Below are 12254 nucleotides of genomic sequence, written 5' to 3'. Positions count from 1 at the left end.
CTCATGTAGAATCATGAAGTAATCATTTCAACCTAATAAGGGGAGATAATGCATGATTTAAAATCACAAATGGTGTGTGTTAGGGTTCTATCTTTTCACCATAGCTATTCAGTCTGCATGTTGAACAAATAAGCTGAGAAACTAGGCAATATGAAGAAGAATATGGCACCAAGATTGGATGAAGAGTCATCAAAAACAACATATGCAGATGAAAACAAGACTTGAAGCACTTACTGATTGAAGTGCAAAGACTGTAGCCTTCAGTATGGCTTACACATCAATATCAAGAGAACAGGTTTCTTCACAACTGGACCAATAAACAATATCATGATAAACGGTGAAAAATATTGAAGTTGTCAAAGATTTCATTTTACTTTTCTCCACAATCACTATCATGGAAGCAGTGGTCAAGAACTCAATCAACACACTGCACTGGGTATGTCTGCTGCCAAGGACTTCTTTAAATGGCTAAAGAACAAGGATATCTCTTTCAAGACTAGGGTATGCTTGACCTGAGCCATGGTATTTTCAACTGCTCCTGATGAATGTGAAAGTGGGACAGTTAATAAAGAAGATGGAAGAATTGATGATTTTGAACTGTGGTGTTGACAAAGCCCAAAGAATAAACAAATCTGCCTTGGAACAAGCGTAGTCAGAGTGCTCCTTAGAAGCAAAGATGGTGAGATGACTCGGAAGCTAGAATCTAACAACAACAACAAAAACATGATGACAACAATGTTGATATTCTGGTGACACAGTGGTTAAACACTCAACTGCCAATCGAAAGCCCGACAGTTTGAACTGAGAAGCGTCTCTATTGGAGAAAAGACCTGGCAATATGCTCTTGTTAAGATTACAGCCTAGGAAATCCTATGTGAGGGTTCTGTCATATATGAGTCAGATACAATTCAACCCTTGAATGTCCCTGCTTTCTGCAAGGCAGGCTCCAGGAAGGCTAGAGACCAAAACTCCTGCAGGTGCTGCCCCTCAGGCCCTCTTTCCTGCAGTGTCAGTCAGGGACTGGGTCCCAGCACGTCCAGCCACACCCCATGACTTCAGGAGAGAGCCATGTGCTGCCTCAGCTGGAATATGAGTACCCCCTCAGGAAAATTTACTCTATGAAAGCAAAACTGGATGCAAAAATACACAACAAACCGTTTGCAGTGTGCTATCTATCGTACTGAACATACTATGGACCACCAAGAGAACAAGTAGGTCTGTTTGGAGAGGGCGGATCGAGGTTGCTCCTTGGAGGTGAGGATTTTGAAACTCCATCTCATATACTTTGGCATGTTGTCAGGAGGGGCTTGTCCTTGTAATGGAATATCACACTTGGATAGGTGGGGGGACCATCAAAGAGAGGAAGACCCTTAACGAGATGGACTGAAACAGTGACTTCAGCAATGGGCTTAAGTATGTCAGAGACTGTGAGGATGAGACAGAATAACACAGGATTCACATCTGCTGTTCATACGGCTGCTCTGAGTCATACTTGACAGCACCTAACGCAACAACAAAATGACATATCAAAAGAGAGCTGAGCAGACACAAGCCTTCAGATAAAGAACATGGCATCCTGCCAGGAGAGCCCTTAAAAAATGTGTGTGTCAATACAACAAGATAACGATAAACAACCCAATTGAAAACTGGGCACAGGATATGAACAGACCCTCACCAAGGAAGACATTCAGATGGCAAACAAACACATAAAGAAATGTTCAAAATCCCTAGCTCTAAGAGAGATGCAAATCAAAACAACTATGAGATATCATCTCACCCTAGTAAGAATAGCAAAATTTAATAGAACAGCAAACATCAAATGCTGGTGAGGTTGTGGAGAAACTGGAACCCTTATTCACTCTTGGTGGGAGTGTAAAATGGTGCAAACCCTGTGCAAGGTAGTCTGGTGCTTTCTCAAAAAATTGCAAATAGAAATACCATTTGACCCAGCAATTCCACTACTGGGAATTTACCCTAAAGAAACCATAACTGCCACCCAAGCAAATATATGAACAGCCATGTTTATTGCTGCTTTTCACAATAGCAAAGAGTTGGAAACAACCTAAGTTCCCATCAACAAACAAATGGATAGAGAAGCTGTGGTATATTCACACAATGGAATAATATGCTGCATTGAAAAACAAGGAACTCATGCAATATTATTAAAAATGGGTGACCCTGGAGGACATTATGCTGAGTGAAATATCTCAGTCACAAAGGACAAATACTGCATAGTGCCACTGTTATAAAACGGGACTGGCATCGGGGTTGGAGGGAGACTGAGAAAGATGGGATAAATAATGTATTCTGTATTGAAACGGATGAGGGAGAGAACTGTTTAAAATGGATATATGATTAGGTATTATAGTCATGACAAGAGTCCAGAACGAAGGCTGCATAGTTGAGTGGACCTGGGGGGAGGGATTGTATAACAATGAAATAATTTTTCTTTTATTTTTCAAAATGAAGGCTGCATAGTGTAGTAGCCTTGAGGGGAGAGATTGTATAATAATGAATGAATTTTTCTTTTACTTTTCAAAGAGAAGAGCGAACTGAGGGGGGGGGAGGTTGGGCAGGGGGTAAAAGTGCAACAATGAATGAATGGAAATCCAAAGTCTCTGTAAACTTTCATTAAAATTAATTAATAAAAAAATGTGTGTATACATATGTGGTGTTGTTGTGTGCCTTCAAGGCGGAATCAACCCACAGACGACCCTCCAGCGGGTTTTCAGAGATGGTAAATTACATGGGAGGAGCTTGTCCATACTTCTACCATGGAGCAGCTGGCGGATTCACACTGCATGCCTTAGAGACTGCAGCCCAGCTCACCACTAGTCCACCAGAGTGTATGTATATAGACACATCCCAAGGGCTGAGCCTCTCTGATAGTTCAAATCCACCAGTAGGAGATCTGAAGGAGAAAGATGAGAATGACCTCCTGGATGATTTACAGCCTCAGAAACGCAAGGGGGAACCAGCGACCAGTTTATTCTGAGTCAACAATGATGCATTTTTGAGACTATACGTGTGTGTGTGTGTGTGTGTGTGTGTGTGTGCGCGCGCGCGCGTGTGTGTCCCCACATGCATGTATGTACAGACACAAAGACAAAGAAGCTCTGGTGGCCGACCACATAGGGTGCCGCACGCTAAGCCAGAGGACGCCCCACCTGCTGCTCCTCAGTGGAAAGGCGAGCAGTCTCCTCCTGTCAATGATACACGATGTATACAAGCCAATAAAAAATAAAAATAAAACGGAGGGGAGAGGAAGATTTACAGCCTTGGAAATCCCTGGAGAGGGCTGCTATGAGTTATAACTGACTCAATAGAACAAGCGGTGAGAGAGGGACACAGACATTATGGCAATCACACAAGTTGTGGTTAATCTCATTGTGATTCACGGGATTTGCATTGGCTGAAGTATGCTCTTGTTCTTTTAATGTTTTAAAAAATATTTGTATTGCGATTTTACTGAAAGTTTACAGAAAAAGTGGGTTTTCATTCATTCAATGATACACATTTTCCTTCTTCCTCATCCTCCAATTCACTCTGTAGTGCGTGTCTTGTTCCAGACTGTCAAGTGCCATACACACACTCTACCCATCCATCCCCTTAAGACAGCCCCTCCCTTCCTCCATGCCAGGGCAATGTTCATTATTTACCCCGTTTTCCTCTGCTCTCCCCTCCCCCATGTCCAGTCTATTTTTATAACAGTGGTCAGTGGTCCTGTGCAGTATTTGCATTCTGTGACTAAGATCATTCACTCAGCATAATGTCCTCCAGACTCATTCATGTTGTGTGGTCTTACAAGGTCATTATTTTGTGGTACAACCAGTAAGAGGGGGAAACATGGAGAAGGAATGCATTATGAACTGATCTGAGTCCCCCAACAGATATGTTCCAGTCTTAGCCCCTGGTACCGCCAATTTGACCTTATTTAAAAATAATGTCTTAGAGAGCTCTGGTGGCCTAGTGGCAAGAAGGTGTGCTGCAGTCCCAAAGGCATGGGGTTCAAATTCACCAGATGCTCAGCTGGAGAAGGGGCAATCTCCTCCTGTGCCACTAAGATCTGAGTCAACAGTTCACAACAAGAAAAAAGGGGAGGGAAGAAAGAATGTCTTTGCAGGTATAATCAGTTGGCATCAAATTGGACTAGAGTAAGATTAGTCCTAACCCAACATGACTGGTGTCCCTACAGAAGGAGACACACAGAGTGTGACCATGTACAGAAGGGCATGGAGACTGCAATTAAGCTGACATGCCCAGGAAATACCCAGGACCACCTTAATTTTGGACTTTTTCTTGCCTCTAGAATGGTGGCAGAATAAATTCTTATTGTTCCCAGTCATGTGGTTTGTAGTGCTCTGCTATGGCTTTCTGAGCAAGCCAAGTCCACTGCCACTGGGCCAATGCTGACTCACAGCAACCCTCATCAGCTTGCCCGGTTTGTAAGTCTTTACGAGAGGAGCCTCCCCTTCTTGTTCCCCAGGAACAGCCGGTGGAAATACAGACGAAAAGACTCTTTACACAGGTGCAACCTTATTTGGATGCTGGCTAAACAAACAAACAAACAAACATTACACAATATTTATAAGGCACTTAGATATTTGACTACTGGCTGGATATTTCATAATTTGGAAAAAAGATCTGAAGTTGTTAATTTCATCTTGCTTGGATCCACAATCAACACTGTTGGCATCAACAGTCAGGAAGTCAAAAGATTAGTTGAATTGGGAAAATCCACCATCAGGGGCCTCTCCAAGAGCGCTGAAGAGCAACAATGTCAGTCTAGAGACCAAGACCCCAGTGTCATCTCAATAGCTTGCTAATGCATCTGAGAGCTGGACAGTGAATAAGATAACAGAATAAGTGATGTCTTTTAGTTGTGCTGGAGAACAGTACTGAACATATCATGGACCGTCAAGAGTATAAACAGGTCTGTACTGGAGAGGGTAAAACCAGGTTGCTCCTGGGAGTAAAGGATTTTGAAGCTCTGTCTATCTCACACAGTTTGAGCATGTTGCAAGGAAGGACGAGTCCTTGGGGAAGAACATCATGTTTGGCAGGGTGGAGTATCACTGCAGGAGAGGAAGACACTGGATGATACGACTGACACAGTGACTGTGGCCATGGGGTCAAGTGTGTCAGAAATGGTGAGGCTGGCTCAGAGCAGGGCAGGGTTCAGAGCCATTGTTCAGAGGGTTGCTGAGCATCATCATCAACTGACAGCACATAGCAGCAACAAGGGATTATTAGGTTTTTTAGGTTGACCAGTGGCAAGAATCTGTGCTGCAACCCAAAGGCATGCGGTGAGAAGCCACCAGCTGCTCTGCAGGAGAAGGATGGGCAATCTCCTCCTGTGTGATTAACTGCATCTGAAAACCCACTGGCGGATCAGCTGTGGGTCAGTTCCAACTCCATGGTACACAATAACAACAACAGGTTTGAGAATGGCATCGTAGTTGTATTTTTTTATCTTTCAAGCATGTTGACTGCATGTTCAATCGATTTCTAACCGCAAAAGTTGATAGAAATCCATTTTCTCCTCTTTGGCTCTAGATGTCGGTGTATATATTTGTATGCATATGGATATTATACTGTCTGTCATTCACAATATATTTCAATATGGATCTAGAAATTTTTTTATTATGAAAGCAATCCTATTTTTTCTCACCTTTTCATCTCCAGCATAATAGATCATATGATCACCTGATTCAAAATGTTTCATGACAAGCCATCTTATTTCACCAATACCTAATGTGTCAATATTTATTTGTTCCATATCTTTCTTAACAATGTCCAATTTTCCTATATTCATGCTTCTCACATTCCACGTCCCAATCACTAGTGTCTCCTTACAATTGTTGCTCCTTCTTTGTGTTTCCACATTTGAGGTCTCAGATTCAGTTGTCATGTCTGCTAGTCTAAGTCTATTGGGTTTTCGAAGGCCTGTTATTTCAGAAGTGGATAGTCAATCTTTCTTCCTCATCTGTCTTAATTTGAGTACTCAGATTTAGAATAGTATCTGACAGAGTTTGCTTGGCTCCACAATCAGCACTCTTGGTACCAGCAGCCAGGAAATCAAAAGATGAATTGCTTTGGGGAAGTCCACTGTCAGGGATCTCTCCAGAGTACTGAAGAGCAACGATGTCCGTCTGGAGACTAAGGTGTGTCTGATCCAGGCCATAGTCTTTGCAATTGCTTGCTGTGTGTCAAAAAGCTGAACAATGACTAGGGATGATAGAAAGATAATTGATGCATTTGAGCTGTGGTGCTGGAGGTGTGTTGAATATACCATGGACTGCTAGAGAACAAACAAGTTTGTTCTGGAGAGGGTGAAACCAGGCTGTTCCTTGAAGGCAAGGATTCTGAGGCTTTGACATACTTTGGGCATGTTGCAAGGAGGGGCCGGTCCTTGGAGAGGGACATTATGCTGGAAGGGACAGAGAAAGACAGGAAGACCCTCGAGGAAATAGACTGATTCAGTGATTGGGGTAATGAGAGTAGGTGTGTCAGAGGCAGTAAAGTTGGCACAGGATAAAGCAGGTTTCAGGGTTATCGTGCATAGGGTTGCTATGAGTCGCAAGCAACTTGATGGCAAATAACATCTTTCAAGCTGAGAAATATGCTGAAAAGTATTGTTATGTATGAATTGACATGATATTTAGTTATGCTCTAAAATAACAGAGAAAGAAGGAAGTACCTGGGGCCAGCCAAGCCATGTTGAGCAGGCTGCGCGATAGTTTACATGGCATTCACAGTATCATTCTAATCTACTGCTGTGTGTCCAGAACTCTCCACATCAAGTTCTTAAGGAAAGTAGTTCAGTTTCCTGCCTTCTGCACCCTATAGAGTTTGTTATTCCCAGCTTAGGCCTGGGCTCCAAGCTCTTGCCCTGGGAAAGGAACACGTCTCCTGGGCCAAGGAGTGTGCTTGCTGAGGTCAGAAGTCCTGATCGCAGTATTTCCTGGTAATACTGGAAACTGGGAAGTAATTATCAGTGGATAAAAGCATTCTCTCTACTACACTAGAAAGTCTAATTTTAGAACACAGATGGTGGCGGTGATTGTTGGTGGCCCTCAACTCAGACCTCGATTCATAGTGACCCATGCCCAGTGGGACTGGATCGCTGTGATTGATTTATGCACTTGTTGTTTTACTTTGGCGAAAACAAATATCACAAAACATATGTCACCTCAACAATTTCTTCATGCACAATTCAGTGACACTGATTACCTTCCTCAAACTGAGCAGCCACTCTCATTATCCTGATCCAAATCATTGCACCACCACTAACAGAAATACAGTGTCTCCTATGCAAGAACCTCCCTCCCTCCTCTTCCTCATGCCCCAGGTGACCACTAACAGTCCTGGGCTTCGATGTATTAACCTAACATTTGGTCTTTTGTGATTGGCTTATTTTTCTGAACCTGGTGTTCTCTAAGGTCATCCATGTATTGCTCTGTGCCATTGCTTCATTTCTCATTATGACATAATTTTCTACAGAATTCTTATTGGCTCATTTTCCAGAAATGAAGCCTTTGTTCTTAGTCTGGGAGCTCCATCTTGTAGCCACATGAAAAGCCTTCTCTAGTATATATGCTGGCCCAAAGTGCAATGGCTAGGACTCGAACCCGAATATTCCACATGGCAAGTAAGAATTCTCCAACAGAACCACCACCTCTTCCTTAATGGGTAAGTTAACAGGTAGTAGCTTGGTTTTAAAGGTGTGGTGCTTCTGTAATGTTCATTATAAGGCATGAAGCCAGGTGAAGTTTGAGGACTGGTCCATGAGATATGCAACTGCTGCTGTTTCCTGTTAACAAAACACATCTGAAGCGACTGCAAACATGTGAACCTCCCACCTGGGTTCTCAAGCCAGTGCCTGATCCCAGGACCGTGACCTGCCCATCCCCACTTGCCTGCCTGAGTCACTGCCAAGAGCCGAATTCGAGGAACTTGGCTCCCAGGAAACTTTCCGCCATGTGAGGAGCAGAACAGAGTAGAATTTCCCCTGAAGACGAGGCTCCCCCCGGGAGGCCTTTCCCGATTCGGATGGCAGGGCAACCTCCCGCGTCTGCACCTCCCACTGAGAAATCCACCAGGAGAAGGCTTGTCAGGGACCCTGGGGGCCACCCAGCCGTGCAACTGGACACATACACTTTGTAAGCACTGGTTTCCAACAGATAAATGTAATCAAGGTTTATGTGCTCGGAGAAGCCAACAGGATGGGATTGTTTCACTTGAAAGATCAGAAGAAAATTGTAACTAATGTTGTGGAAAATTACTTTGATATTGCTTTCTTGGTACCGAATCACAATTAGGCTGCTGCGCCCAAGTACAGGGGAAGAATAAATGAATAGTAACAAATCAACACAAACAGCCTGTGTCAGGAGCACTTTGCTCAGGGGAAAGTAATGTAAGCATTACTTAAAAGTTTCATGACGGTGGCTGGATGTGACTTACGTAGAACACGAAGGCCCGCCCATCACCTGGCACATGCCATAGGGGTCCAGCAACACTCATAACCAAAGGGCACAGTTCAAGGTCGACCTGTTCACTTCTTCTGGTTCTACCAGGCTCGGCCGCCCATGCCAGCTGCATGTCCTGCCAGAGGCTCCAGCCCTTTTCCCCAAGGATTCCAGTAATGAGTGGGAGGTGTGCACAGGAGCGGGTACATATGAGGGGTGGGATCCCCATCCAGTCCAGCAAGAACCCCTCCCACCAGGAACATCTCACCTGCACCTGACATGCACTGCAGATGAGAATATGGTACCATCTCAGGCGGGAACCCCAGATATGCCATCATTTTCTCCTCAACGTGTTCTACTGAGTAGACATTAACATTAACACAAACACTGGCATGTACACCAGGGACACACGGGTGCCACTGTTCTGGAGTTTGCTGCAGCCCAGCTAACACTTTTCTTATGTCACTGCCCCATGGGACTGAGGGACCAGCAGAGCTGGTTCTGCTGACATCATCAGTGTCATCGGCTACTCCAGGACTCATGGGAGGCTGTACAGTCCTCACAGCGAAGCCAGCTTGGTGCCCAGGGAGCAGCCAGACCCACTTCTGACAGCTGCACCTGTGACTGTTCAGCCCAGGTGTGAGTCAGCACCGATGACTCAGCCATGGTCCCCTGGAGGCTGCCTGCCTGCCTTGTCTGTGTCTTCACTCTCTGTGAAGAAAAAAACTCAACTTGCAGGCCTTCCCCATGAAGGGCCTCTGGTGGCAGCTGGGGGAGAAGAAGCCCAGTTCTAGCCTCTTTAGGGTCCTCTTGCCTTCCAAGCCCTTGACCACATGACAGCCATACAGCATGGGGAGAAGGAAAAGAATCTGAGCAGAGAGGGGCAGCCCCACTTTGAATGTATGTAAAAGAGAGCTGGAGCCAGGATAGAGCTTGCCTAAGTTCTTCCCCACATTTCATGCCCCGTCTTCAATACAGAAGCTCTGATGGCTTAGTGGTAAGGAAGTGCACTGCCAATCCAAAGGTATATGGTTCAAATCCACTGTCTGTTCTGTAAGGGAAAGATGGGCAATCTCCTCCAGCGCAATTTACTGTCTGAAAACATGCTGGAGGGTAGTTAGAGGTTGGTTCCACATTGACGGCACATAACCACAACATGAGTTAAACTATCAAGGCTCCTGATTGCACTCCCAAGCAAGCTCACCAGCCCACTACAGCCTCTGCCACGGGAGGTAAGCAGGTATGGAACCAGCAGGGGTGGCTCCTGGCCCCCAGTCCCTCTACTTAGGCCAGAAATGGTGGACTCAACAGCTTCTCAGGGCTGGTCAGGGAAACTGAGTCACACATGGGGATCAGACCCGGGAAGCTGTCCCAGACAAAGTGGCACAGGCCCCCAAAGGTGGCAGAATCCTTCTTAAACCTGAGTTTCACCAAAGGGCAACAACACCTGAACAGGCCAGGCTCCCCAGCAGCAGCAGCACTCCCAGGAGGGGCTGCCCGGCCTCTAGGCACAGCTGGCGGTCAAAGGCCAAAGTGTAGGAGCTGATGGTCTGGTCTCAGACACAGTGTGGCAACATTGAAACTATGGCCCACCACCACCTACTGGGGGCTCAGAACACACAGCTCACGGCCACAAGCAAGAGGGTCCACGCTCAGCACACCAGCTGCCCTCTTGATGAGAAAGGAGGGCCAAGCAGGGAGGGAGGGCCCAGGGTGAAGGCTCACCTGGCACCTGCGGGGGTACAAGCTCCGTGGGGTCCTGAAGGCTGATGAAGAGGAGGAGGCCTGCAGCTCCGAACAGGAGGATGGAGGAGAACATGCAGGTCACCCGCATGGTTCCTGGTTGTAGGGGCAGCCGGGGTCACCTCTGGGGTGTGGGAGGCACCTTCTTCCCTCATCGTCCACACCTGGTGTCCATGAGGCCACGTCTACAGGAAAGAAGAGGAGCAAGACTGAGCACCACAAAATGACTAGGCGTCCCAAGGGTGAGTGGAGCCCTGTCTGTGGCCCAGGTGCAGCATAGGTCCCCCTGGAGGCTTCTTGGATGTGTCACTTCCACTTTTTCATGCCCAAGAGAAAACCGAGGGGGGTCTTCTTGCCACCTGTCCCGGGAAATCATTTTCCTGCCCAGGGGACACTCTAAAGGTCCTGCCTGGGAAGGCCAGGCTCACATCTGGTGACCAGTGGCCATCCTTGCATTTGTCCAAACCCTCTTCTTCACCATACAAGCACAAATGAGCCCGTCCAAGGGTCTAAGGGCACAAGCGAGATCTCTGTTCCGATCTTCAAAGTGGCCTGGAGAATACAGACGGGCTTATACCTGTTTCTCCCATGGCTCCTCCCTGGAAGAACCCCTATGCCTAGAACCAACTTAATTTCTCGCCTGTCCTCTCCTCCATATCAGCAAGAACTAGTGTCACAATGATGGTGGGTAACCTCACTGAGCTTATACCAGCAAGAGCTGAAGTTTGGTCAAATCAACACTGTCCGTCCTGTCTCTGTGGCAGCCAGACTGGACTGTGACTCAGACTTAGAGGCTGGGTTTGACAACCTTGTCGATGATCATGCCTGCTGGAGCCACTGCCGACCAGGGAGGCGGCTGACCTAAGTCTCTCCAGTTACCAGCCCAACTGATCCAAAACCAAACCAGCAGATGCCAAACCTATTCTGATTCATGGTGGCATGTGCATCAGAGTACTTGATGTTCCATGGAGTTTTCAAGATTGTGACCTTCCAGGAGATGTCCCAAGTCCTGTATTCTAGGTGCACCTAGGTGGGATTGCATCTACTTTTTTGGTAGTACTCTAACACTTGAAAACCCTAACTACCAAGCAGGGAACTCTGATGGCTTAGTGGCAAGAAGCTGCACTGCAATCTCAAAGACTCGTGGTTCAAATCCATCGGCTGTCCTGCAGGAGGATGAGCAACCTTTTCCTGTGCAATTTACTGTCTGAAAACCTGTTGGAGGGTCAGTTATGAACCATTTCCAACTCAAAAGCACATAACAACCAGAAGCACCAATCACTGAGACCCATCCACCATGGGGGACCCTGCTGGTATTTGAAATATCAGCTTACAGCATCACAGCAACATGTAGGTTGCCCGAGTACAACACACTGACAAGTGCTGTGCTCAAAACAACAAATGACAAACAAGCACGCATGTTCATACATAAGCTATAAAATAAGCAGGTACATGGAAATGACTCCCCCATTACAACAAACAGAGAAGCTTTGAACCCCTAAGAGAAAACCATAACAACAGCAGGATTACAAATATCATGAGATATCAGGGATGTGATGGTGGTGCAGGACAGAGCAGAGTCCATTTCTGCTGTTGTTATGGGTCATGGCCTAATCGCCGGCACCTCACAACAACAACAAGACCAGTGACCCCCAATTGGGCTAAGCTGTGGCTTGAGAACCCTCTCCCCACAAAAAGTAAACTGAGTCTATTGTGGCAATTCTCCCCTTAAGAAACCTAAATAGCTTTATAAATAATAGCTAAATAGGCAACCTTCCACTGGGTTTCAGGGACTATAAATCCTAAGAGTAGACTGCCTCATCTTCCTTCCTCAGAGCAGCTGATGAGTTTGAACTGCTGATTTTTCAGTTATGCAGTCAATATGTAACTCACTATGCCATGAGGACGCCTGTGGATGAAGAGAGCCCCTAAGGCTACTTGTCCAAGGAAAGACCAAGGTTCCTGCAGGTGGTACTGAGTGGGCAGCAGAGGTGAGGTGCTGCATGGGAGACCTGGGCTGGACAAGCAGAAGGCACCATGTCC

At 46.2% G+C, this 12254-nt stretch overlaps 1 protein-coding gene across 1 annotated transcript in view; it reads right to left on the bottom strand.

Moving 5' to 3' along the window:
• The window catches only part of CHST8 (carbohydrate (N-acetylgalactosamine 4-0) sulfotransferase 8), a gene marked incomplete at its 5' end in the record, with an annotated part of 114022 nt that extends 103693 nt beyond the window's left edge, over positions 1-10329 (bottom strand). Inside the window, one exon of the mRNA XM_006887876.1 lies at positions 10194-10329. Within this exon, the coding sequence (XP_006887938.1) occupies positions 10194-10329 (136 nt within the window). The remainder of the gene's footprint in view (positions 1-10193) is intronic.
• Positions 10330-12254: the final 1925 nt, after the last annotated feature.

The sequence above is a fragment of the Elephantulus edwardii genome, unplaced genomic scaffold (assembly GCF_000299155.1).
Source record: "Elephantulus edwardii isolate Elephantulus edwardi_28Jun2011 unplaced genomic scaffold, EleEdw1.0 scaffold00062, whole genome shotgun sequence".
Classification (NCBI taxonomy): domain Eukaryota; kingdom Metazoa; phylum Chordata; class Mammalia; order Macroscelidea; family Macroscelididae; genus Elephantulus; species Elephantulus edwardii.
Note: the sequence above shows the minus strand (reverse complement) of the source record. Positions and strands in the feature narration are given on the sequence as shown.